The sequence below is a fragment of the Fonsecaea nubica genome (genome assembly GCF_001646965.1).
Source record: "Fonsecaea nubica strain CBS 269.64 chromosome Unknown Scaff6, whole genome shotgun sequence".
Taxonomy (NCBI): domain Eukaryota; kingdom Fungi; phylum Ascomycota; class Eurotiomycetes; order Chaetothyriales; family Herpotrichiellaceae; genus Fonsecaea; species Fonsecaea nubica.
The window spans coordinates 20,062-43,872 of NW_019173679.1; the positions used below are offsets into that span (position 1 = coordinate 20,062).

General features: G+C 52.5%; 9 protein-coding genes across 9 annotated transcripts; 4 read left to right on the forward strand and 5 right to left on the reverse strand.

The window, feature by feature from the left end:
- Nucleotides 1-279: 279 nt before the first annotated feature.
- Nucleotides 280-2,000, forward strand: AYO20_01412 (hypothetical protein; the record flags this gene model as incomplete). The annotated part of the gene is made up of 2 exons (XM_022639718.1): nt 280-1,504; nt 1,555-2,000. The coding sequence occupies 2 exons, from the start codon at nt 280-282 to the stop codon at nt 1,998-2,000; spliced, it is 1,671 nt and encodes a 556-aa protein (XP_022504106.1).
- A 1,617-nt stretch (nt 2,001-3,617) lies between these two features.
- AYO20_01413 (prohibitin-1) lies at nt 3,618-4,526 on the reverse strand (the record flags this gene model as incomplete). Its single annotated transcript, XM_022639719.1, has 2 exons — nt 3,618-4,142; nt 4,200-4,526. 2 exons carry the CDS (start codon nt 4,524-4,526, stop codon nt 3,618-3,620), a joined length of 852 nt encoding a protein of 283 aa, XP_022504107.1.
- Nucleotides 4,527-5,877: 1,351 nt separating this feature from the next.
- AYO20_01414 (hypothetical protein) lies at nt 5,878-6,480 on the reverse strand (the record flags this gene model as incomplete). The annotated part of the gene is made up of 2 exons (XM_022639720.1): nt 5,878-5,997; nt 6,112-6,480. The coding sequence occupies 2 exons, from the start codon at nt 6,478-6,480 to the stop codon at nt 5,878-5,880; spliced, it is 489 nt and encodes a 162-aa protein (XP_022504108.1).
- A 607-nt stretch (nt 6,481-7,087) lies between these two features.
- Nucleotides 7,088-12,806, reverse strand: AYO20_01415 (hypothetical protein; the record flags this gene model as incomplete). Its single annotated transcript, XM_022639721.1, has 4 exons — nt 7,088-8,026; nt 8,102-8,254; nt 8,311-8,957; nt 12,590-12,806. 4 exons carry the CDS (start codon nt 12,804-12,806, stop codon nt 7,088-7,090), a joined length of 1,956 nt encoding a protein of 651 aa, XP_022504109.1.
- Nucleotides 12,807-12,944: 138 nt separating this feature from the next.
- AYO20_01416 (hypothetical protein) lies at nt 12,945-14,220 on the reverse strand (the record flags this gene model as incomplete). Its single annotated transcript, XM_022639722.1, has 2 exons — nt 12,945-14,047; nt 14,106-14,220. 2 exons carry the CDS (start codon nt 14,218-14,220, stop codon nt 12,945-12,947), a joined length of 1,218 nt encoding a protein of 405 aa, XP_022504110.1.
- Nucleotides 14,221-16,130: 1,910 nt separating this feature from the next.
- AYO20_01417 (hypothetical protein) lies at nt 16,131-17,447 on the forward strand (the record flags this gene model as incomplete). The annotated part of the gene is made up of 2 exons (XM_022639723.1): nt 16,131-16,401; nt 16,687-17,447. The coding sequence occupies 2 exons, from the start codon at nt 16,131-16,133 to the stop codon at nt 17,445-17,447; spliced, it is 1,032 nt and encodes a 343-aa protein (XP_022504111.1).
- An 851-nt stretch (nt 17,448-18,298) lies between these two features.
- On the reverse strand, nt 18,299-18,968 carry AYO20_01418 (hypothetical protein; the record flags this gene model as incomplete). The annotated part of the gene is made up of 2 exons (XM_022639724.1): nt 18,299-18,720; nt 18,785-18,968. 2 exons carry the CDS (start codon nt 18,966-18,968, stop codon nt 18,299-18,301), a joined length of 606 nt encoding a protein of 201 aa, XP_022504112.1.
- An 869-nt stretch (nt 18,969-19,837) lies between these two features.
- Nucleotides 19,838-20,905, forward strand: AYO20_01419 (hypothetical protein; the record flags this gene model as incomplete). Its single annotated transcript, XM_022639725.1, has 1 exon — nt 19,838-20,905. One exon carries the CDS (start codon nt 19,838-19,840, stop codon nt 20,903-20,905), a length of 1,068 nt encoding a protein of 355 aa, XP_022504113.1.
- A 1,368-nt stretch (nt 20,906-22,273) lies between these two features.
- On the forward strand, nt 22,274-23,224 carry AYO20_01420 (hypothetical protein; the record flags this gene model as incomplete). Its single annotated transcript, XM_022639726.1, has 1 exon — nt 22,274-23,224. One exon carries the CDS (start codon nt 22,274-22,276, stop codon nt 23,222-23,224), a length of 951 nt encoding a protein of 316 aa, XP_022504114.1.
- Nucleotides 23,225-23,811: the final 587 nt, after the last annotated feature.

Genomic DNA, 23,811 nt, shown 5'->3' on the forward strand with positions numbered 1-23,811 from the left:
ATGAGGAGTCAGTATATCTTCATATCAAGTCCTCGTTCCCCAGGGATCTTTCTGAAGTCATTTTCATTGTTATTCGAAGTCGTCCTTTTTGTTATAACCACGTTCGTTTATTGGCTGAGAGTCGGAGACCCTCGCCGTCCATTCTTTATTCGCTGTGCGAAAGTGTCGTACGTCCAGTCCTTTGTCAGAGAATCATTCTTTTATAGCATTCAGCAGTCGAGCGTTCCCGGAATTCCCGACTTCGATTCCAATTCGGTACCCGTCATACCAGCACGCAGCATGTCCGTTCTTCTCACTACAGGCCTTGTGGCCGCTCTTGCAGCCTCGCCGGTATCGGCCTTCTGGCGGCTGCCATGCAAATCCCCGATTGTGGTTGAGCGAGCCGACCCTATTGTGAACCCAGGGGCAGTATCTGGCCACTTGCACACCATCATGGGAGGAAACGGATTTGATTTCGCCATGGACTACAACTCGACCCAGCGGTCTACTTGTTCGTCTTGCACGGTGGAGGGAGATTTCAGCAACTACTGGATCCCAGCCTTGTTCTTCCAACACGAAAATGGGACTTTTGAAAGTGTCGACCAGGTCGGCGGCGCCACTGTGTATTACTTGCAGCGGGCCGGTAATGGCGAGACCTTGAAAGCCTTCCCTCCTGGCTTCCGTATGATTGCCGGAAACCCTTTCAAGCGAACTGGAGGCGACGATTTTGCAACCCAGGCTATCAGCTACAACTGCCTCGATTACAACGGTCCGGCTAAGCCAGAAACCCCCAACTTTCCCAACTACAACTGTCCCAATGGGCTTCGATCCCAGGTCTTCTTTCCCTCTTGCTGGAACGGCAAGGACTTGGACTCGCCGGATCATATGTCTCACGTCTCTTATCCCGCCAATTCATACAACTCGGGTCCCTGCCCAGCCGACTTCCCTGTTCATCTCATCTCAATTTTCTACGAAGTCATCTGGGATACTGGCAAATTCGCCAATCAGTGGTATGGGAATGGACAACCCTTCGTCTGGTCCATGGGCGACCCTACTGGTTATGGTGGCCATGGTGATTTCGTCATGGGCTGGGATCCAGATTTGCTCCAGTCTGCGGTTGACCAGTGCACCAACGACAGTGGCCGGGTTGAGGACTGCCCTGTTTTCGACCTAATCCCAGACTCACAGGCCCAAGGTTGCCGTATCGCACCAGCGGTCGACGAGCAAGTCAGTGGTCTCCTCCCAGCTTTGCCGGGTTGCAATCCCGTTCAGCCTGGTCCAAAAGCGACTCCTCAGTCCGGCTGCGGCGCACCCACTACCATTACTCCCTCCAACACCACCTTCTTCACCGACTTGACCAGCAAGGGATGGTCATACATGGGCTGCGGAACCGACAACTACTTCAATCGTGTTCTGACCGGTGCAAGCCAGTCCAACGGTCAAATGACCAACGAGAACTGTGTTGCTTTCTGTGAGAGCAAGGGTTTCTCTATCGCCGGGTCTGAGTATGCTGATGAATGTTATTGTAAGTACCTATCAATCTCCAGAAGTTGAGCTGCTAACACTTTCCTCTAGGCGGCAACTCCATACCTGACAGTGGCAAGCCGGTTCCTGGCGTTGTCGGAGCCTGCACCATGAGCTGTGCTGGTGATGACTCCGAGTTCTGCGGTGGTGCCGGGACTATTTCTCTTTACCAGAAATGTTCCGGTGATTCATGCGCAAACGCTCAGTTCGGCCCTGGTCCTTCAGCACCTGTCCAAGTTGCCAACCCCCCGCCAGCCGGCTCGTCCTCTTCCGTTGTTTCTCCCTCCGCTGCTCCTTCATCAACCTCAAGTGGTGTTCATTCGGCGCCGGGCTCTCCTACCACACTTGCCACGATCACAACCTCCAGCGCTGCGGCCCCGACAGAGAGCCCCGACTCGCCACCAACCAACCCAGCTTCGGTAAATACAGATTCTACTTCTCCCCCTAGTGATGATGATGACGGTGTCGAGGACGACGATGACGACGATGCAAATTAGACAAATTCCGGCTCTGGACCCCATCCGCTGCTGCCTCATCGGCGGGTGGTTCAGATGTCGCCAACCCAACCAGTTCCCCTGATTCAACGACGTCGATTTCTCTTTCGACCACTACTCCTTGATACCCTTTGTGCCACTGCGTACTCGTTCTCTTCATCGTCTTGCTACTATCGCCTCGTCTCCCTAATCTGTTATGCCCCAATTCCCTTCTTCCCAGTTCAATCCCAGGTTTGAGGTCCAAAAGACCAAGGAGAAATCAAAAATATTCAGTCTGACAGTTGTTAATTTAGCCTACCAAGAGCTCATCGTCCTCATCTTCACCTGCTACCGAGGCGTCGTCTACACCCACTGTGCCCTCGTCGTCAAACCCGTCTTGGTCTTACACCGGCTGCTTCACGGACACCGTCAACCCGCGTACCCTTGCGCAATGGTCAAACTTCAACGGCCCGAACATGAGCAACGGCGCTTGCGTCTCGTTCTGCGATTCACGCGGATATACTGTTGCAGGCACTGAATACGCCGGACAATGTTTCTGTGGCAACGAGATCACCACTCCGGTGTTGGATGAGGGTAGTTGCAACATGGCGTGCACTGGGGCAGAAGGGGAGATGTGCGGAGGACCCGGCGCCCTCAGTGTATGGACGAAGAGCGGTTCGAGCGGTAAGATGGTGAAGAGGCAGCAGTTCAACTACAAGCCGTGGAGGAAGATGATGAGGTTCTGAAAGTCGTGATTGCTATCGCTTCAAGAACGTTCCCCCATTTCCCTATTGCCCCTTCGAGGGAGAGAGACCGCAACACTGTCGGTTCCTTGTCTATTGGCTATCATTATTGTTATTGTTATTCTTCACTTCTGATAGTGTATATATTGCATTCTTGATTCCGAATGGAGACGCCTAGACTGGCTGGGCATTTGACCATCTGACTTGACCATGGCCACCACCACCCGCCATAGGTTCTCTTTGTCTCCAGGCATCTTTTTTTTGTCCTTATCCTTTGCCCCAAAAGACCAAGGAAATGTGGTCTTTTGTCTCTCAAAAGCCGTCCCCCTTTCAGAGTCTTCTCTGCACGATCGCTGTTTTCGATCGCTCGCCTCTTCCCCGGACCTGTCGACGTAGTTAGGTACCTCTGAGACATCGCCTCTGAAGAAGACGTGGTAGTAAGACAAAAGGGTCGGAGAGGCTTTGTCAAAGGTCAGGCTCTGGAGGCGGGCCAGCCCTTGTCTTATTCCGTCGAACCCTTTCCGCCTCCCCTCTCGGGTTTCGAGTGGGCTCAGTATGTATTCGTTGTGTGGAGAGCGAGAGAGTGCGAGCGAAACAGAACAGTCAACCTAGGATGGACAGCTGACAAGGATTTGACACAGCTCGACGCGCAGGGAAAGAGAAAAAATATTAGTATGTAGTTGAAGCGGATTCTGGACAATATGCCCCCTTTTTTGGAAAGTTGGACAATGGGCTGTAATACCAAAAAAAAATGAAGTTGAGAATGTCCCCAGTTGGAGAGGTGTTTTTGGTCACTATGTAAAATGCCACAGAGTAAGACAACGTGTTTCACACACGACTGTTGGTGAAATCATATCAGTACAAGCCCCGTCCGAGAGTCACTCACTCACGGTGCCGATCAGGCCCTCAAGCCCAGCAGTAAACCGGTACTTTTCCCCTTGCCACCTTCACCCTCGCCACCGCCGGGCAGATAGGTCACGTTGGGGTTCGCGGCCAACGTCTGGGCAATGTCCTTGCTCGCCTCGATTCTTCTGATCTGTATCAACCCGTCTCCAGCCTTGGCCACAGCTTTACTGATGATATCTGCCGACTCGGCTTCTCCTTCGGCACGAATGACGTTCGCCTGTCTCTCCTGCTCGGCCTTCTCCACGATAAACCTAGCTCTTTCTGCGTCCTGTTGAGCGATCTGTTTCTGTTCAACTGCCCTCGTGAACTCGCGGCCAAAGGTCATGTGTGTGATGGAGACATCCTCTAGGGCGATGTTGAATTCCTGCGCCCGGCGAGTCAAGTCGGCTCGGATACGTTGTGAGACGGCTTCTCGTTGTGTGATCAGTTCTGCCGCGTCAAACTGAGCCACGATTGCTTTGAGGACTTCGTTGCCAATAGATGGGAGAACTCTTTCGTCGTAATCTTGACCAAGGGACTGGTGGTCAAATAGTTAGCTGTCTGGCGCCATGAAAGGGATTGGTAGGAGACTGACCTGGTAGATCTTTGGCAAATTTTGGACATCCGGGCGATGGAGCACTCGCAGCGTCAATGACACCATCTGCAAATCCTTGCTCCCGGTGGTGGTGCTGATGTTTCTGGGCTTCGTCCGCACGTCGTAGATGATGGCTTTCTGCAGCCATGGTACGAGGAAATGAGTCCCTTCATTGATGACTTTTTCCTGAACACCAGAGAGACGGTCGAAGATGACGGCTCTCGTTCCACCTCTCACATCGTACATGGCACTTTGTGCTAACGAGGCACCGATGAAAACGGGGATCGCCCATCGTGAAATGGCGTTGAGGACGTTCGGCGCAGACATGGTGGTGAGAGGCTCAGAGGGAGCTGAGGTTGTGTTCAATCTTTTTCTAGCTTGCCACCATCCAACAACGGATTCTGCTGTTTCTCGGACGTCGTGAACTGTTGATGTAGTCGAGTATGCAATAATGTCGTGAGGTGAATCTTCTCCGCAGCCATGCGCAACCAACGCAACCTAGAGCTATCCATTACATAAGCTGCGCCAAGCCTTTTTCGAGACTGCGGCCGAGCTTCTCGTCCTTCACCTCGCAACTTCAACTAGGCACATTGACCTTCAGCAACAATCTCTCAACTCAACTCTGGGATCCGCCGTGGCTGCACAGTATCATCTCTCAAAATGCGTCCTACCCCAGCTCTGCGGATGCAAGCTACCCGCATCCTCCGCTCCGGTCACGGCCCTGACCCGAAGAATGGAGTGTGCGTTCCAACTCACCCAAAAGCCCTACTTTTCCTGCGACTTTGCAAACTAACGGACTTTGATACACAGGTACATTGGCTCGTGGGGAAATCTAGGTACGGGATTGTTCAGTCCTTGAAGCCCTCGGATCCTTCCCAGCCACCAGCTTGCCTCTGAAACCACCACCAACAAGACATTGACTTTGGACACAGGGTCTCCGACACAAAAGAACATTGTCACGTATGCTATGTCGCCGAACCGACAGAACCCTACGTCTACCCTCCTTTCCGACGCCCTCTTCAACACTTTCCGCCGATCACGAAACCAGGTTCTGTACTGGGTACCTCCCTTCTTGATTGCGTACTTGGCGATGGACTGGGCTACAGAGAGGTGTGTATGAGCTCGAGATGGACGTTGACTGTGGATAAGCATGGAGTTGGATACTGACTGGGTTTGCGTAACACAGGAACGAATACCTCAACTCGAAACCAGGACGAGCGGAGTATGAAGAGTAGTGGTGGCGGCTGTATATGGCCATTGGTGGAACACAGCATTGTACATAAACAGATGATATTGTGGAATTACAAGATAAAGCACATTCATTGTTCACTCGACCGCTTCTCGATCATATGATTTCATCATGAGTGCCGGTCCCGCTCGCCTGGCAAAAACGTCTGTGATGGGATCTTTCTCCAGCCCCCTCCTTGGTATGATCCAAGGTTAACGCTCACGGGGTCCGGCTTTGTCTTATGCCATCTGGACTTTTTCCTTCCGAGACGTTTCAAGAGCCATGGCCATCAGGACCAGAGGACTACACGGCACGTTATCGCCGCCCATTACCAAAAAGTTGCCGCAAAACGATGAACTTGGATGGTTTCCCGTATCGTCCTAGCCGGTGTGGACAACATGTGTATGGCAAGCCCGTCTCCAATGTCAGCCTTGTTTCATCGAGCCTATATTAGCCCGGTCCTATTCTCGGCATGTCATGGTGCTCGCTCAGACTACTGAGATAGCGGTTCAGCTCTTCAACACGCTCCTTGTGCGTCTTGACACCTTCTCGTTTTAGACGCTCCTCAAGCTACAGTCACCGGACAGGTCAGCACGTAACATTCGTAAAATTTTCATAGACCGAGAAGGTGGACCCCTCTACAAAAGTAGGTATGAATAGGAATGGGAGGAGGATAGAACGCACCCTTCTCCGTCTCTGCTCTTCATACCGTCTCTCAGCTTCTGTCTTGACAATGCCGCCGTCCTCTTCCTCGATGGGCTCGGCATCACCGTGGCCACCTCCGGTTGAATCGGCCCGTCGCTTCTGGAGACTCTTGGCCTCCTCAGCCGCCATCTTCTGATCTTCGTCCTCCAGATTTCTCAGCATGACTGACCGATCCTTGAACTCGTCGTCAAGCCCTTCTCCACCCCGCGTTCGATCCCGCGCAGGGGTCTCATTCCCCGGGCCCTTGGACGACGATTTCTTCTTTTTCTTCTTGTCCACCTTGGAGTCCTTGACGCCTTTGAGCTTGAGCTTGCCGGAGCCCGCCGCGGTGTAATCACTCGGCAGCATGCTTGGGGGTTACGTCGAACAGATACTCTTCAAGCGGGAATATGACGGTAAACAAAAGTTTGTGGTCACTCACCTCGCCGTCCGAGGTGAGACGAGGAGAGAACAGCTTCCTGCACAGAAGAATGCAACTTGCAAGTCAAGACAGGGACGTCGGCCAAGGCTTTCTTTCTCCCCGAGGTGGAGGCACGTGCTCTCTAATTAGATGCCAAGGTATGCGCCCCTGTTCAAGCGATGGTCTAGCCTAATACGGCTGTAATATTACGCTATTAATAACTTTAATCACCGGATCCCATTTCGGTGAATAGCCAGGCTGCCAGGAAAGCCACGAACAGTTTGGGAGTACCTCGTAAAGAATACCCACCCACGAGGCTTTGGCCTGGAAAGGTTTGGGCTCCAATTCAAAACAGACCGAGAAACAACTTTCCTGATACATGGGGGAAAAATTCGGCGAGGACAATTATCTGGCTGGCTATAGAGGGGATGGTTCGCGCCGTACATACCGCGAGTCGGTGATGGTCAAAGTTCCTACTGAAATCTGTCAAACCGCAGCCTGCGCGTCGAGGAGCCCTTTCCCCAGCAGCACCTGTCTTTCCATGCTGGTGGCAGGTCATTTGTTGATTGACTGACCGTCTGAACAGGAAGAGCCTTGCTGAAGCGAGGCAGCCGTCGTGGTCGCCTGTCCCGTAGTACTCGCTGCCGTGGATGAATCCGCCTCCTCCGTTGACGGCTTTGTCACCAAGGTGGGCCCGTCTGTTGGCGTGCTAACCGTTGAGGGTCTCGTCTCTGATGAATTCGATGTCTCTGGAGTTCTCAGTTCTGAGGCTGTTGGTTGTTCCGCGGTAAAGGTTGTTGAGGGTGTCGCCTGTGAAGAAGGCTTCCCTGGCGATGTTGTTAGGCTCGAAGGCTCTGGTTTCTGTGGTGGTGGCGCTGGTGTTGCTGTGGACTTTCTTGGTGACTGGGGTTTCCTGCTGCTGTCGCCAATACGATGGCGTTGGTCATCCCGACTCGCCTCTTTCTTGTCACTTGTCTGATCAGCCTCGTCGTGGACGCCGGAGGACTCTCGGTTGGCGTTGTGGGTTTGTCCCTGATCGGACGGTGCTGAGTCTTCGCTGCGAGTGATAACCAACACGGACTCCTCGTCCGGCTGCTGGTAATGACGCTTCAAGCGGAGGAGCTGCTTGAGCGGATACGGCCACTGTCTCTTTGCCTCGCCCAGGACTCGCTCGCGATCCTCCTTTGCTCTATTCCCCTTCGACAAGAGCGCCTGAGTATCGACCACTTGCCCTTGATTCGCTCCGTCGTATTCACTTGTATCACCTCCAGCCTGTTGGGGCTTTGTTCTAGACTCCGTTTTATTGGCCGAGATTTCATCCGCCTTTGAGTTGACATCTCGCTTCCAGAGATCTCGTAGGTGCCAAAAACGCCAAAAGTAGAGAGTGGTGCCCGTCAGAACAAGGCATGTCACCACATAGATCCAGATACTCTTCCGTATATGAGGGAATGCCTCCTGTTTTGTCCAATCGATTATCGGCAAGGCGAACACTGTCTATGTGTAGACGTCCACGGAACGTTAGCGAACATGGCCCAGCGGGCAGAGGGCTTCGGCATGAACAGCACTTACCGCTATTGCTGTAGATGGTAGAAATATTGCAGTGATCACGGCCAGTGCTTTCATGGCCGAGCTGTCTTGACTCGCAGCCTTTGCGATGGCTCTGCTTGTATTGGAGATCTTTGTGTTTATCTGGCTGTTATTTTGTGCAGTAACACCCCATAGCTAGATCCCCGGTCAAATTCCAATACGAGAAGGGGGCGGAAGAGTTGCACACTAACCGTTTCTTGGAGCAACGAAGTGCCGTCGATCAAAAATTGTGCCTGGCCTTCTAGGGCAGAGTAGTTCTGAAGCAGGCCCCGAAAGCGACAAGCAATGGACTCTGAAGCGATTCGGAAATCCTGGTGTGCTTTGGAAGTCCCAGTGATGTTGGCTTCACCACACAACTTGAGCAGAGTCTCCAGGATCTCGATGAAGAGAACGATGATTCGTCGGAATTTGTGATGATATTCAAACATGTCGCAAATATCTTGAAGCCATTTCGAGACCTGCCTATTTGTCCAATGGTCGGCAAGGTGTGGCTGACGAGCGGCTATCTGGATGTCATGGAATACTTGGCTGAACTTCCGATTAAGACTCTCAAAGCGATCAGCGTGGCGTGTCAGCTGCATCTCCCCGAGCAGGAGGGCCGGGAGCAGGGGATGTCTCCAAAGACCTAGAGATTTACCCGCGGGGATCCCATCAAGCCATTGTCTGATCGTGTCTGCTTCGTCGCAGTCCTCAGTGGATGCAGTGGCAGCATCTTGGTCGTGCTTGGACGAACACCCGTGGAGAAAGGCCTGAGTACTCCCACCATCTCCAGACCATCTCCAGGAGACCGCGAGTGTCAGATCGTTCGGGAGACAGCTCTCTGTCCTTAGCACGTATTCTGTGAGCTTTCGTCAGCACAAACTCGTCTTTGATGACGGGCCAGGAGAAAACTTGCCGAGCTGGGTACAGTTGTCGACAGAATATTCGCTGTGTGAAAATAAAGCCTCCTCCCGCACACTAGTCGCGTTGTCAATACAAAGCCTCGGTATCTGCAAGATGGAGAATATCTCATTGCAGTAGTCCTCGGAAAGGCCAAGGTATATCGGTTTTAGGAATGTTGGCATATTGTCAGTTTTCGGCCAAAAGGCATGTTTACCCCCTTTTCTGATTGATTTTTCGTGAGCGCCGCCGGATGGAACTCGAAAACTGATCCTGAACTATGTTAGCGTGCTTGCTGGATAAGGCGGAGATACAGGAGACGTACAACAAACGAAGGGAAGCAGAGTCCTCGAGCTGGAACACGGTCAGAAGAGCACCGGGGATTTATCGCCAGTGTGAACAGACATGTCTCAGAATCCCTGGCATACAATTGGCACAGCATCCAATCTCTTTAAGAAGGCCTGCACTGGCTTCCTCCTGGTCGGATGACATGAGGGCGGAAGAGGAAGAGGAGGAGGAGGAGGGCAAGCACTCGACTGTCACCATGCTTTTTCCTTTGGTGTTGAAATTATCCGGCATTCGAACTCTCAAGTAATCGTCCATGCATGTAGTGGCTGGAGATTTATTCAAACACTTGTTCGTTTCGACTGGCTTGTCTTGTGTCTTTTGCTGCGGCTTGTATCAGTTCACAGGAGCGTGTTGGTGGAATAGGAAGCTGTCATCATACCTGCTGTGTAGCGACGAAAAGAAGTCGACATTTCTGTGACGACTTGTCGTCGGGATATATGACAGCCTGATAACCTAATCTGCCATCTCTGGCCGGGTTCTTCCAGCCTGCCCAATCCATGTGGGACAGGTCTGAACACAACCAACTCACACACACGGCAATCTTGGAAGATTCACGCCTGTGAGACCCAGGAAGTGACACCAGATCAGAGCGACGCGACATGGCTAGGATGTCAGTATTTAGCAACATGCGATGATCGACTGAGGATAGACTGCACCTTCGTCATTCCCATACAGGCCGGTTCCCAGGGCGCATGTTTCCTCACCGTCTCGCCATCAACGGGATTTGGCATAGTCTGTCAACTGAACATGCTGGAACCTCACCGACACACAGTAGTGACTTGTATGAGCGCTGGAGTTGTGGATTTGGCCCTCTTCGAGACCGCCTTTCAGCAACATGGCCCCTTACACTGAGGCAGATATTTCTTGTTGCGTAGAGCTGCAGGGAACCCACAGGATGGTCGCACAAGAAAGCCAGCAGCAAACTGAAAGACTCAGCGTTGGCGAGGCTGACAACCAGGATCGTCACGAGATTGTCGGAAGTGTGAGGCAGTCAACCACCACAGTGTCACACAAGGTGAGTCCATCTTCACGGATGGCTGCCTACACAGGTGTCCCGGCTGATGGCGGGTGAGGACGGTTCAGGACGGTTCAGGACGGCCGCTCATGGCTGCTCAAACTGCTTCTCCGTAACATTCTCCTTAAATTCTCGTCCTCGTCCTCGTCCTCATCCTCATCCTCATCCACCTCCTTCTTCCTCCACCTTCGTCTTCCTCATTGAACCAAACAAAGAGCCCCTAGTCAGTTCAGTCTTTACAAGATTCCAATCCATCCTACCCACTCAGGCCTCCTGACATCGTCACCGGCAAAATGTTGGTGGATGAGCTTCCTCCGAGAGCAGGTCATCAGTGGTACTCCATTGTACACGATGAAGTCACGAGATTGTACTTCGAATTCTTTGTCCAGGCGTTGTTCGATGAGTATCCTCCTGGGTACGATCCAGAATTCGCTGTTCGTTACCTGCTTCACCTCCAAGTCGACATTGGCTGATCAATTCATAGTACCTGGAACGTCAACTTTGGTACCTGGCGCCTTATGAATTGCCTCGCGTAAGTACAGAATGCCCCTCCTCCAACCAAACACACTACTAAGCCAACTCAGGAGAAACTCTTGAGATGCTTAGCCTAGTCAAGCAACGACGCCAACCAAGAAAGCGACGCGATACGGCAATGGAGATCCCCCAACCCAAGAAAACAGACAAACCCAACAAAAACATGGCGAGGCAAAGAGAGTTGGGTGGAAGGAGAGGACAAGATTGCAAAAAGGGCACCTGAGATCCTATTCATAATTCATCTCAGGGGCCATTGGCCGCTAGCGGACAGGAACATGGCAACGGTTGCAAAGTTGGGCCAAACACACAAGGATGTCGTGGGGGGTAGTGGCAACACACACGGAGCTAGAATAGGCGCCTGTCAGTAGAGACCAGATCACGGTCGTCTCTCCAATCAAATCCATTGTCCAAGGCCTTTTGTTATGAGTCCCTCCCAGAGAAAAAGATTTTTCTGTCGGACACAACCCGTGGAAATGTGCGTTTGGTGCGTGAATGTTAAAAGTGGTTGTAAGACAGAAAGTCACTCAGCCTCGTTCCCTTCACGTCGCCTTGTGATACTCTAAGGCCAATTCACAGCCCCTCAGCACTAGGAGACTAGTCACTAGCGAGGTTGTCTGGGTGACAGGAAACGGAAAGGTCCCAGCAAATTCACGCCACACCATCAACATCTTCAAGTATGCTGCCATCCTGCCAGTGGAATGTTGACCGCCCCTCTTTTCCCATCACTCACAAGCCGTGGCAACAGCTAATCGAAGGACATTCGGGCTCACCCAGCCAAGACGCACAACGTTATTGCACTCACGTACTTTCCAAAGCAACCTGCTAAGCCAGAGGCAGAGGCAACTTTCTGGTTTTAAAACCCCTTGAATTCCCTGACGAGATTGTATGGCCAGGCATGTTGTTGATCTCAGACCAACCAGAGCCTCTCGCTTGGACCAGACTGCCAAGCTCACGGTAGGAGATTTTGCCATTGGCGGAAGAAGAAGGAGTACCTCGTACGACGTACGAGGCCAGTGCCATGTACGAGGATAAACCAATTTTCCACCAACCACAGCACTGTCCTTCGTCCTTGGTACCTCCAACTGCCTCGTATGTCACTGCGGCTGCTGCCCCCTCCGTCGTGTGACACTACTACAAAGTGCTGTGCGCGCGCACACGCACACATACACACATGGCGAACCAGATTCCGGGTACCACCCTGTCGCCGACCCCACATCTACGCAAACTCCGACATCGTTGTGCGAAGCGCAACCACCCACTTCAGAGGATACCAAGTGAATTCCGAGGAATGCCGACCTCGGGAGATACCGGAAGGAACAAGTCTCCCAAACTTGGATGGGGCCTGGAAGAAAAGAGCACTTGGAGCAGCAGCAGCAACAGCAGGAAGGGTGTCGAGTTAAGCAAGCCGCTTTGATGGCAACAATAGACATGTTCCCGCGGTAGGCGGAACCTTGCTGGATTGGGCATCCTTTCGTCGCTTACTGCGATGAGGCACCGGTATACCTCGTATAATCTACCGGGAGTGACCGAGACGAGGCTGACCATACCAGCAGCATTAACAAAGGCGTTATCAGGCGACGGCGCACACCCCATTTCTGTGGCATCTAACACAAATCACTTGGTTTCTTTGTCTGGTACCCCTATCAACAATGACTTCCCCATCATAGTAACCCAAATTCATTCCAGCCACTGACTGGCTCCCCCTGGCTGAACCACGCTGGGCTCCTCGTTAATCATGCTCTCAGCATCTCCCACCTGTTTTCTTTCCGTCACCTCCCGACTCCTCAATCGTGAACGCACGGCGGCCAGACGCCCACTGCTGATGCCGGGGATCGAGCTCCTCGGCCCATCAGACTCAATCTTATTGTTCTTGTTCAACGCCAATCCTTGGGATCCGCCCTTGTCCCTCATGACTGCTAATTGTTATTGTAAAGGCTCTGCTGACGAGGAAAGTCGATTGAGATGGAGGTAGACGTCGGTCCCATATCTTTTTGCAGCACCTGTTAGCTCCACTGCACTCAAACCAGGAACAAGCGGGGGCAAAGAGACTCACCCTTCCATGGAAATCAGTTTCAAATCTCCACCAAAATACCTTGCGTACAATCTCGACAGTGGCAAACCATACCCAAACCCAGCCATCGGCGCCTTGAAGTCACTAGCATTAAAACCCGGATCCAATTCTGGTGTCGTGTCGACTGTAGTGTACATATAAGTCCAGACGAGTGGAATGGCAGATCGTGGAATTCCGCCTCCCTCGTCGCTGATTTTGATCGTGATATCCTCTTTCCCTTCGGCCACAATCACCTTTGTTACAGGGAACTCCTCCTTTTCGGCCCCATGCGTCTCCACCACGGCGCGCAGCGAGTTCTTGAGGGTCTCGAAGAGCATGTGCGACAAGTGACCCGGTACGTACATGAAGGTCAGGTTGGGTGGGCAGAAGAGCTGGACCTTGGGGGCGTCAAATAAGCCATAGTGATCCTCGCACACAAAACGGGCATTTTCAATGGCCTCTTCTGCCAATTCCCGAACGTTGGTCTTGGTGCATATTATGCCAACATAGTTGGGGTGTCTGTTGGTGGTCTGATCGGTCAAAGCAATATGTTGCCCAATAAGCATCCTTATGCCAATGCGGGACATGTAGAACCGATCGAGGAAGGACTGGATGGAGGAGTCGATCTGCATACGTTGCTGTTTACGCTTCCACTCATTGATGCCCTGGGCCACAGTGGTGACAACAGGGTCGTGTCTTCTCTTGATGATCTCCAGGGTTCGGGCGAACTTGCGGTTGTACTCGGAAAGGACGGGAGGCCACTCCTTGCCGTCGTCCAGAGCTGCGAAATAGCGACGCGAGTTCATCCCACTCTTGCCGTTACCATTGCCATGGTCCTTGAGACTCGGGTTTCGCGTGGTGGCGGAGAGTTTGGTACTGGACTTCTTGGGCGGATTGAGGAGGCGGTCTCGGGTTTCGGTGTCTAAATGAGGTCGCGGAAGGGTGGTGATTTCCTCAAAGGATTGAGCATACCAGTCTCGCACCTTCTGAATCGAAGGCATGTCATTGAGACCATCGGGCAGTTTATCCAGCTCTTCTACACGGTGCGCGAGACGAACGGGAAGCTCTTCGGAGAGAAATTGTGACGCACGAAACAGAGTTCCTATACGCAGAGTCAGCCACAGTCCCGAGAGCGGGCGCGAGTCTTTGCATTGACATACCAGCAGAAGGCTTCTCTCCAAACTGAACCATCTGTCGAAGACTGACTCCTGTGGGCGGAAAGCTGGCATAGTGTCCAATGGTTTGCATGAGCTTCTCAGTAGGCTTCCACGACATCTTGAGCGACGTTCAGGCCTTGCGGCCTGCTTCGGTAGGGACGAACAATTCGAAGGACCTGAATGAATGAATCAAGGGACAGCAACAATTGACTTGGTGCAGCAGTATGACTCGAAAACCAGCCAGGAACGTGTGGAGGATCGAGGTCCGATGTTCTCCGACCGTTGGAGGTTCACTGTAGGGGTGCCGAGGCAGCGTGCGGCAGTGACGAAAGTCGCTCAAGGTGGGCTGGATGAGGTTTCTCCTTCGACTGCGAGCACCTGGACAAGGGACGTCTTGTCAATGTATAAGTGAGGGGAGAGGCAATGGCAGCGCAGTATAGTACAGCATGCAAAAGAGAAAAAATTGGGAAAGCTAGACGACGCAGGTGACAGGTGATTGTGTGTATGTGACTCGTGCGTGTGAGCAGCAACCAGAGAGGGACAAGGGTTGGTGGTGCTTTGTGGGTGTTGCGGTGCTGCGGCAATGCTCGTGGGCGGTGGTCCTTAGGCTCTGGGCCTAGGCTTAGCCCTGGCTCAACAGCCCTGGCAATTCATCTTCCGCTTGGGCTTCTCGGCTGTGGGGAGCATAATGATTGTGGAGTTGTGCCCGATATCCTCCCTGATTGGATCTCGGACTCATGGACTTGGCTGGCCGTCTCTCCTTCTCTGGCTCCTCAAGCTCCTTTAGGACCACCGTCAGCCTCGAGCCTTTCTGCCCTTCCCTTTGCTCCGGTTGCCTCCCAAAGCCCTTCCGACGAGGCTCGATGCTGTTTCGCCCATTTCATTTCCGAGTGTCCGCCGAACATCCAACTACTTTCTAGCACCCATCCTTTTTTTTGATTGGCCTTGACCATGTCCAGTTCTTTCTTACAAAACATGAGGTCATTCGACCCTTGCTCGAGAGCATCGCTTGTCGCTCTCGTTCCTTGCCTCTTCCTTCTGGTTTGTCAAGGTCTCGATTGATGGCCCCGGTTCAATCCCGCTCCATACGGTGCCATGGGCGCAATGCATCGTTGGCTCATTTGGGTGTTTCAAATCGAAGACATCTTTGAAGCGACACCTGAAAACATGTGGGAGGTGGGAAGAAGCTTTTCTCACTCCCGATATGGTCTTGTTGTTCCTAGGAAGCTCCAGTCGTTTATGACTAGCCAGGAACGAATATAGACTCGCCTTCTCTTGCCTCACAAGATCCGGAGTCTGTGGCTGGAGCGAAACATTCTGTGTCTTCTGTGTGTGAAAATTCTAACGTGGCTGTCAAGGCCCATGTGTTGGATGTGTTGAATACCATTCCTACTACTGTAATGCAGCTTCCATCCCTATTCGACCTCGGAAGGGTGCGAGAATTGATGGCATCCCTTTGCCCGTTCATTCAAGCAGCTTTTGTTGATTCCGAATCCGATGCTTGGGATTTTATGAGCTCTGTGACCGTCTACCTCGTCCCGTGTATGGTCTTGCTCGGACTTCTCGATCGCTTCAGGTTTGCATGGGTAGGTACAGTAGAGGCCGGGGGGTTCTCGCTATCGCTACCGCTAAGAAGAATTTGGCTGCATCACGAGGATGGGATGAGCATTGCTGTTGGCCGTTGGATATGAAAGGGTGATCTCCTATAATGACGAGCTTAGGGAACGAAGAACGAGAGTGAATGAGTAACGAGGGACCAGATCTCGTCGCTGCGACTGCTCAGTCACTTGAAAGGAATGCAGTGAGAGAAAGTTAATGCCAGAGGTTGACAAAGACCTTGTTCCAACTTAACATCAGAAGCGGAAGCCCTTCAGACGAGTTTGATCCAGTAACGCAGTCACAACGCCCCAGCGACATTATCTCTCTCCTCGGTCTCTACTTTCATCAGAAGCCCTCCATCTCGGCGCATTTCGCACCTTTGACTGTTCATCTTTTCCCCCTTGGTGACCTGTCAAGAATCGATTGAGAATGGCAAAGGAAGATCAGGAACTGCCGCTGCAGCCACTCAGACCTCCCCTCTTAACCCGACTGAAATGGCACTTCAGAGATGGGCTTGATTACTTCAACGAGTCGAACTTCCCGCGTGTCATGTACCATCTGTTATCCATTGTCTACTTCTGCTTCATCCTGTACCTCACGTACTACGTCCTGCCCTTGCCTGGCCATTGGACCCCTGGCCAGCAGTCCGACAAAGTTCCCGTGGTCTCTCAAGATCTGAACAAGCAAGTCTCCACCAAATGTTTGTTGTGTAGGCACGAACCTGACGTTCAAGTGAACCAGTTACTTTGGTTCCTTTCGTGGATCTTCCAAGTGTAACATTCGTGCCGTCGATCTGTACCAGCCTCCGTCGCAGGATCCACCGCTCCATGGCGCTCCCACGGCCTACTGTCCTCGCCGCAAGGATCTTCTGGAGGCCATGTCAGGAGGGGGTAGGATCGGGTTTGATGCGCCATACTTCCCAAGAGGTGAGATTCCTGCCGCGTCAAACACATATCGTACCCTTCCTAAAACCCCGTGACGTTAGACTGTCATTACCATTGGTACTCGGTGGAAGAGATCTGCATGATCCTGGAACGCTTTGACGCCATCGTCTTTGTGGGTGACAGCAGCATCCAGGCCATCTACAACGGACTCAGCATCCTCTTGCGACAAGACTTGACTCACGGAGCCCTTAGGACCTGGGACATGGACAAAGAGAGGCTCCGCCAATGTAGTTGTGACAACCAGTTCACCTCTCAAGCCTGCTCCGAGCACTTCATCACATCTAGCAACGACCTCACAAGCCACCATCTAGGCCGCGCCGATCAACCCTATCTCTGCAGCCGAACGGCCCATTCCTTCCTCGAGACCAGCACCTCACCAGCACCGTCATTTGTGATTGAAAAGTTCAAACAACTAGTCCCTCGCGTGGCACGATCAAACTATCACCCAATCGCCATCGTCCACGGGCTCTCTCCGAACATTGCGACCCCGGAGACCGCCATCGCGTCGCTCGAAGAATTCTTGGCCCTGGCAGACGCGTCGCACAGAAAGACGCCTATGCTCTGGATCGGCCCCACTGCGTCCGGCCACACTGAGATCCGCGGTCGCAAGGGAAACCAGGAGATATGGGACTTTGATCGGCGCCTCGCGCTCGTGGCCGAGGACAACGACGTAGAAGTTTTGAGAATGTGGAACATGACGGTACAGACAACCAGTTGGGACGGAATGAGGTTTGGAGAAAAGATCGCTGTCACCCAGGCCATGATGGTGCTGAACTGGTTGGGGAGATTGCCTTCTAGCTGAAATGGAAGGGAGGGAAATCGGGATTAGACATGACAAGGGCCTAAGAGGAAGCAAACACGCGGCCACAGAGACTGTGTGTAATCGAACAAAGTGAAAAGAAACGATCTGTGGATGCTCACAGACTGTGGGATGCAAGGGAGGACAGGTTAGAAAACCTTGCACGAAACAAAGGACCTGGTGAACAAGACGATTCGGTCTCATCATTCGCCTGGACTTCCATCAGATCCAACAGTGCGAGAAGTCTCCCGTTCAAGACCTGTTTATGCTGGACGATATGTCATTCGTTCATTGAACGGCGAGGATCTGGTGGGAGATTGACAGGTCGTGTCAATGGGGGTAAAATGATGCTAGTAGAATTCTTGTGAGCTTATGTCTCATCCGGTGCTTTGTGACTCCCTCGAAAAGGCGGCGATGGTCATGCCAACAGACACATAACAGCGACGGCATTGATTGTTTGTTGCTGCTGCTAGAGATAGAGGAGAAGATATCAGAGTTTGTGGGGGCAAAACAAAATATCGTTGCCGCCGTGCATCAATATAAGAGGAGCATTTCACAATATTCTGCTCCTGGTCTGTGTGCGCCTTGCTTCGTGCAATTGCTTTTGTTATCACAACAAATACAATAGCAAGAGGCTCGCTCGCCTGCAGATGGGATAGACCTTCTTCAGTAGTTTTGATGCTCTCCGGTCCCTGCCAGACGAAGGACTAAACCTGTCAGTCAACTCCACTCCAACCTCGCAATCACGGAGATGTCGTCGCTGTAAAAGCCAGTATTGTCTTCGTACTGCATGCGTGAAAGCACATCCTCCCTGCGCACACTGCCAGGGCATGGACTATATTTCGTGCAATACATCAAAACAAGACCTCCCCGCTCCCCTCAGGATCTCTCCACGCCGTCCTCTTGCTTTTCAGTCGATCTCTCTTCTTCCTTTCCATCTCTGCCTCTTTGTGTATTCGGAACACCTCCTCAATATCCCCTTCTTCGTACCCGGGAGGGGGTTCGTCATCCTTGTCGAGATCCACTTCACCTAGAAGAAGCACATTTTCACCTCTAACAAGAAAGGTGCCGCGGGGAATGTCGCAGTAGAGGTTGCGTGTGGGCTGTGTCTGCTCGGGTTGCGACTGAGAATTCGCAGGGGCCGTGGAGGCAGATGAGGGTACAGAGACGAAATAGCGCTCTCTCGTGTCAGTGAGAACGAGGTTCGCAAATTGATCCCATGATCGTAGTACACCGAAGATCTTGCGTCCGTCGCGCAGGACGAGGAGGAGTTTCTCTAGAACAAAAAAAAAGTGTGAGATCTATTGTCTGCGACAACGCAATGAGACGAGAGAACGCACTATCCGTTAGATCCAACAGCTGCGCGGCGGTGGTGAACATTTGCGGCGGCAATTGAGGCGCACCTTGGGGTGGAGGGGGACCCGGGAAGACCGCATTTTGCTGATGGGGGTGCTGCGCTGGATGTGGTGGCCGTTGTGGCGACGCAGCCGGCGGAGGGGGGTCATTGAGATTGAGGTTTTCCATATTGCGGAATGACAACACCGAGGGTACGGATGGTACACGGTTTGTGTAGTGTTTAGTGTCTATCACCGATGGGGGTTAAGAGAAACGTGGACGGTAGGGATTGGGCAGTCGGCATCAGTTAGGATCATGGCAGCTGCTGCGACCAGAAAAGTCTCATGGGAGAAGTTTTGTCCACAATCGTAGGGGAGGGTGACGAGTTGATGGAAGCGGGATGTACGTGTAAATTACCTAGACTCGCTAGATTTCTACAGACTTGGTAAAATGTAGTGGAGTCGGCAGACCAAAGTTCGTGCCGCGGAGCAGTACTGCGCTTCCGTTCGAAATACTTCGCCGTGTGAACTATTCTAAGCGCGGCTCTCAACGAATAATAATCATTTGTTGACTCCCATGTTTCTGCATTTCTTCTCAGGCGTCGACTTGTGCCATCAGCGAAGAGATTGGATGTTGAAATGAGGTAGGACCAAAGCACCCTCTGCAAACCCCCTGGAAAGATCTCACTACAACCATTTTCTGCCTCACAATCTTCCATCCACTACAAGCACGGCAGAGCAGACAGCCGCCTGGAAGTTCGGACGTGTGTGAATTCCGAGCGGCAAATCCTCCTCCCATCCAGGAAAACTAATCAAGCGACAAATCAGCGAGTGCTTTGGGAATTAGTCCCGATACGAAGCGGCGACGCGCCAATCAGGACATTGTCAGCAGTCACCTTAGCCCTGTACTACGGATAAACAACAAGTCCGACGGAAAGCAATCGTTGATCGACTGTGGCTACAGCCTATATTATAGTTGCCTAGGGGCCCTCTGCGATTGAGAAATCCTCCCATATAACCGCATCGGACAAGCTACTACCACCTCCCAACAGTTTCACCATGTCGGTCTTTGGCTTGAAACGTATGTTCGATCAGAAGCTCAACCCGCCCAAGCCCGTGACCGAGTCCTTCGCTTCTCGCACAATTCTGTTGACAGGCGCCACGTCAGGATTAGGACTGGAGGCTGCCAAAAAGATTGCGGCGCTTCACGCCGACAGACTCATCATTACAGCACGAACTGAAGCAAAGGGTCAGGCCGCGAAGAAGGAGATCGAAGACTTTGTCAAAGCCGGTGCGGGAGCTACGGTGGCCAACAAGACTGAAATCATTCCCATGGTGCTCAACATGGGCTCCTTCGCTGAAGTTCGAAACTTTGCAGAGACGCTCAAATCCAGATTCCCAGCCATCGACGGCGCAATCTTGAACGCCGGGATGTTGAACGGGAAATATATCCAGAGCAATGACGGTTGGGAGGAGACGCTCCAAGTCAACACCCTCAGCACGTTCCTGCTGGGCATTCTTGTCTTACCACTTCTCATTGCCGCAGCAGACTCGGGCAACAATAAAGACTACAAGCCCCACCTCACATTCATATCCTCTGGCACTGCCTGGATAATCAAGCCGGAGCAGATGAAGACATTTATCGCCAGCGAAACGCCTCTGGAGGACCTGAGTGCGCAACAGAATTTCCCTCCAGGGATTGCTGGTGGAGCAACACAATACGGCAGGTCCAAGCTGGTGCTCGAGTACGCAGTTCGTCACCTCGCTGCGTCACCTGCCGTCCAGGGTGCTGGTGGCAAGCCCAAAGTCATCATCAACACTACCTGCCCGGGCATGTGCAAAAGCGACCTGGGACGCAATGTGGCTACCAACTTTTTAATCAGGTTCATCCAGTGGCTCTTGCACAGCATCTTCTCTCGAACGGCCGAGCAGGGTGCCAATTCCTACCTCGCAGCCCTGGTCCGCGGCGAGGAAACACATGGGGAGATGTGGAAGAATGATCGAGTATTTGAGCCAGGCCCGATGCTGAAGACCGAAGAGGGAAGGGCGTTTGGTGAAAAGGTATGGAGCCAAGTACTGCCGGTCATCCTCAAAGCGGATTCCAGCACGAAGGCTTTCTTTGGTTGAGCTGTCGACTCTTCGCCTTTACTTGATCGCCACTTTTCACGGCAGGCTGTTGGTGCATAGTCATGAGTTCTGTTCAGCTGGTACTAGCTGGTAATCAGTGGACGATCTGTCTTTGCTGAGTCGGAGATGCAAGAATATACGGTTCTGAAGGGTTATGGGAGCAGGGCAGTTATAGCTCGGGTGAAATTGGGGATCATCGACCCTCGGATCTTCGGTGGTGCTGCCAATGGGCAAACGGGATCGGTTCTGAAGCCGATCATCTACTCTTTCCAGGTTTGCCACTGCACTTTTTCCTATACTTGAGATCCCAGCGGAGCAACAATTTTGAAGAAATATCAATCGCATGTCTTCTATTTTCCTTTTCTTTTCCCCTTCAAAGGATCCTTCCTCGCAGTCCCGTGAGTTTTAGCATGTAGTACCACCACGGCTCGATGTAAAAGGCCTAGCAAGGACTCTTGATTAGCAATCCCTCGTGTGTTGACGGTCGCACCAATCAAGTCGACCGGTCGGCAAGAAAAGCTGATGTGTTGGCAAGAGCTGACAGGTCGCCCTCCCAGTGTGCGCTCACCATCGCGGAGTGCGGCAAGCCAGTCGCTCTACCCGACTAAACTGCAAAAGAGGAGCAAAGAACAAGCGATACATGTAGTCTTCTCTCCCAGGCCTGGGCCAGACAGACCGACCGACCGATCGACCCGGACCGTTTTTGAGGCTCGTGGGCGGGCAAAAAAGACCTCGAAAGGATCTGGGCGATTGTCGATGAGGTGCATGCCCATCTAAATTATCTTTTCCTCTTTTTCTTTTCTAACAAATTCCGTCCTTCCCCTTCTTCCTCCCTCTTGTCCCCCCGGTTTTTGTTACCTTTCTTTACACCCCGCTTTTTCCGACGGCCGCGAAAACTGACGATAAATGTAATCTTCGTATTCACGACCAGAAGAAGAAAAAAAGTGGGTCGCTTGGTGCATTCGTTGTGTTCGTCCGTCCTGGGCTTCTTCCTTTTTTTTCGGCAAGGGAAGCGAGTTCTCTGTTGACTGTCGGTTTCGATCTGGCAGAACCCACCAAAAAATAAGAAGATACGAAAGGTACTGAATACAGTACAAAACCCTCGTACGACACGCGCCGGACGCCCGCCCCTCCCTCTCCCCCTCCCCGCACCCATTTCACGCCCGATTAGGCTTATCGATAGCGTGACTTCCAGCGCCGGCAACCTCCCCATTGCCAATATCCCATGCCGACATCATGATTCTGGTAAGTTCACACCACGCCACCCAATTAATCACCCACCATCGTGGAAGAGGCCGGCTTCTGCGTGTGATGCCATGCTCACTCAAAGGCAGGACTGTCCGCCGCCAGTGTGTCAAGTTTCCCTCCATGTCCACGATCCAGCCTCGATGCGGTTGTAACTCGATTCCGGGCACACCTGTTCAGCTCGTAGCATCAGGTCTGACCAGTCCCAAAACCTCGCCCAACAAGCCAGACAAAGAGGTTCCGGGGTTGGTTCGCAGCCTCATGTATTCCAGAAACACGGGCACCAGATCCGCCACCGCGGTGCAGGTCATTCAGGATGACGACGCTGCATCCATGGCATCCACAGCCGCCACCACGACCACCACAGATGCAGTACCACCCTTGACCAGTGAGACTTCGACCGACTCATCTAGGGCGTCTTCGGCAGACACAGATATGGCCAGTAGCATACTCGGAGATGGATACATGCTGGAATCACAAGATGGTGTGTTGACGGTGCCGTTCCGATATCACGAGGACGCCGATCTGCTCTGTCCGTTCCAGATCCTGGACTGCGATCAGGTATTTGCAGACATCATCCACTTCAAGATGCATGTGTTTTCGCACTTCCGCGGACACGAATTGCCGACCTTTGCCACCTGTTTCCTGTGCGACAACAAGTACGTCTCGCGGCCCGAGGACGATCCGGCGTTGGCGTGGAACACCATGCTGTCCCATATGGTGCACGAGCACTTTCGGCAGGGCCAACAGCTGGCGACGGTGAGGACCGACTTTGGCCTGATGAAGTGGATGTACAACCGAAGGATCATCAATGACCAACAGTTCAAGAGAACCCAGTTACTCCCTTACCAGACCATCCTCCCTGGCGCTGCCGGCACGTCGAGACGACAAGTTGTCCACATGGCAGAGTTACCGCACGCCCCCTCAGCATCGCCGCCAGCAGCCGTCAGAGCTCACCTCGCCTTGTCAATGGGGTACCAGAACGAGCCCTATACGATGAATGCCGGACGGAGGCAAGAAAGACGTCGACTCGATGCCACTCGAACCATGGTCCGAGCACACAGTTATATGTGACGCTTCACACCCTTGCCGAAATTGCGCAGGTGAACGAGTTGCAAAATTGAAAAAAAGAAATGAGGAACGATTCTGAGCAACAAGAGAGCTCATTCCAAGCTGGAAAAGGCGGCCTAGGCACGGCTGTGGCTGTGGCTGGGCTGGGCTTACCTACCCACGCATCGCATTGGATCCTGTCGGGTACTCTTTTCTTTCAAGCTCTGGCGAGGCGTTTGGTTGCATTTTCAGTGACTCGGGTTTTCCTCCATATCTCGGGCGAGGATATATTCAGATGGTTTGTTTTCTTCTCGAAGAGCAGATGAACAACCGAGTTTTGGAGCTAGGAAAGGGGGGCTTTTTCTTTTTCTTCCTCTTCTTCCTAGTGGGACGTTACTCACCGATTTACCATTTCCCTCCCTCTTCACTCCGTCCTCTCACCAGCGAGTTTCATTTTGGGGATGCGGTTTTTCTCTTTAACAGTAATGGATGACATGTTAAATAATCATGGGCAGGAGCCGCTTTGCTCACCGTCACGATGAACAGAGCCCCGCGGAAAGGTCTCCTCGTGGGTTACGCGATGAATTTGAGTGGGTGATTCAATGAGGAAG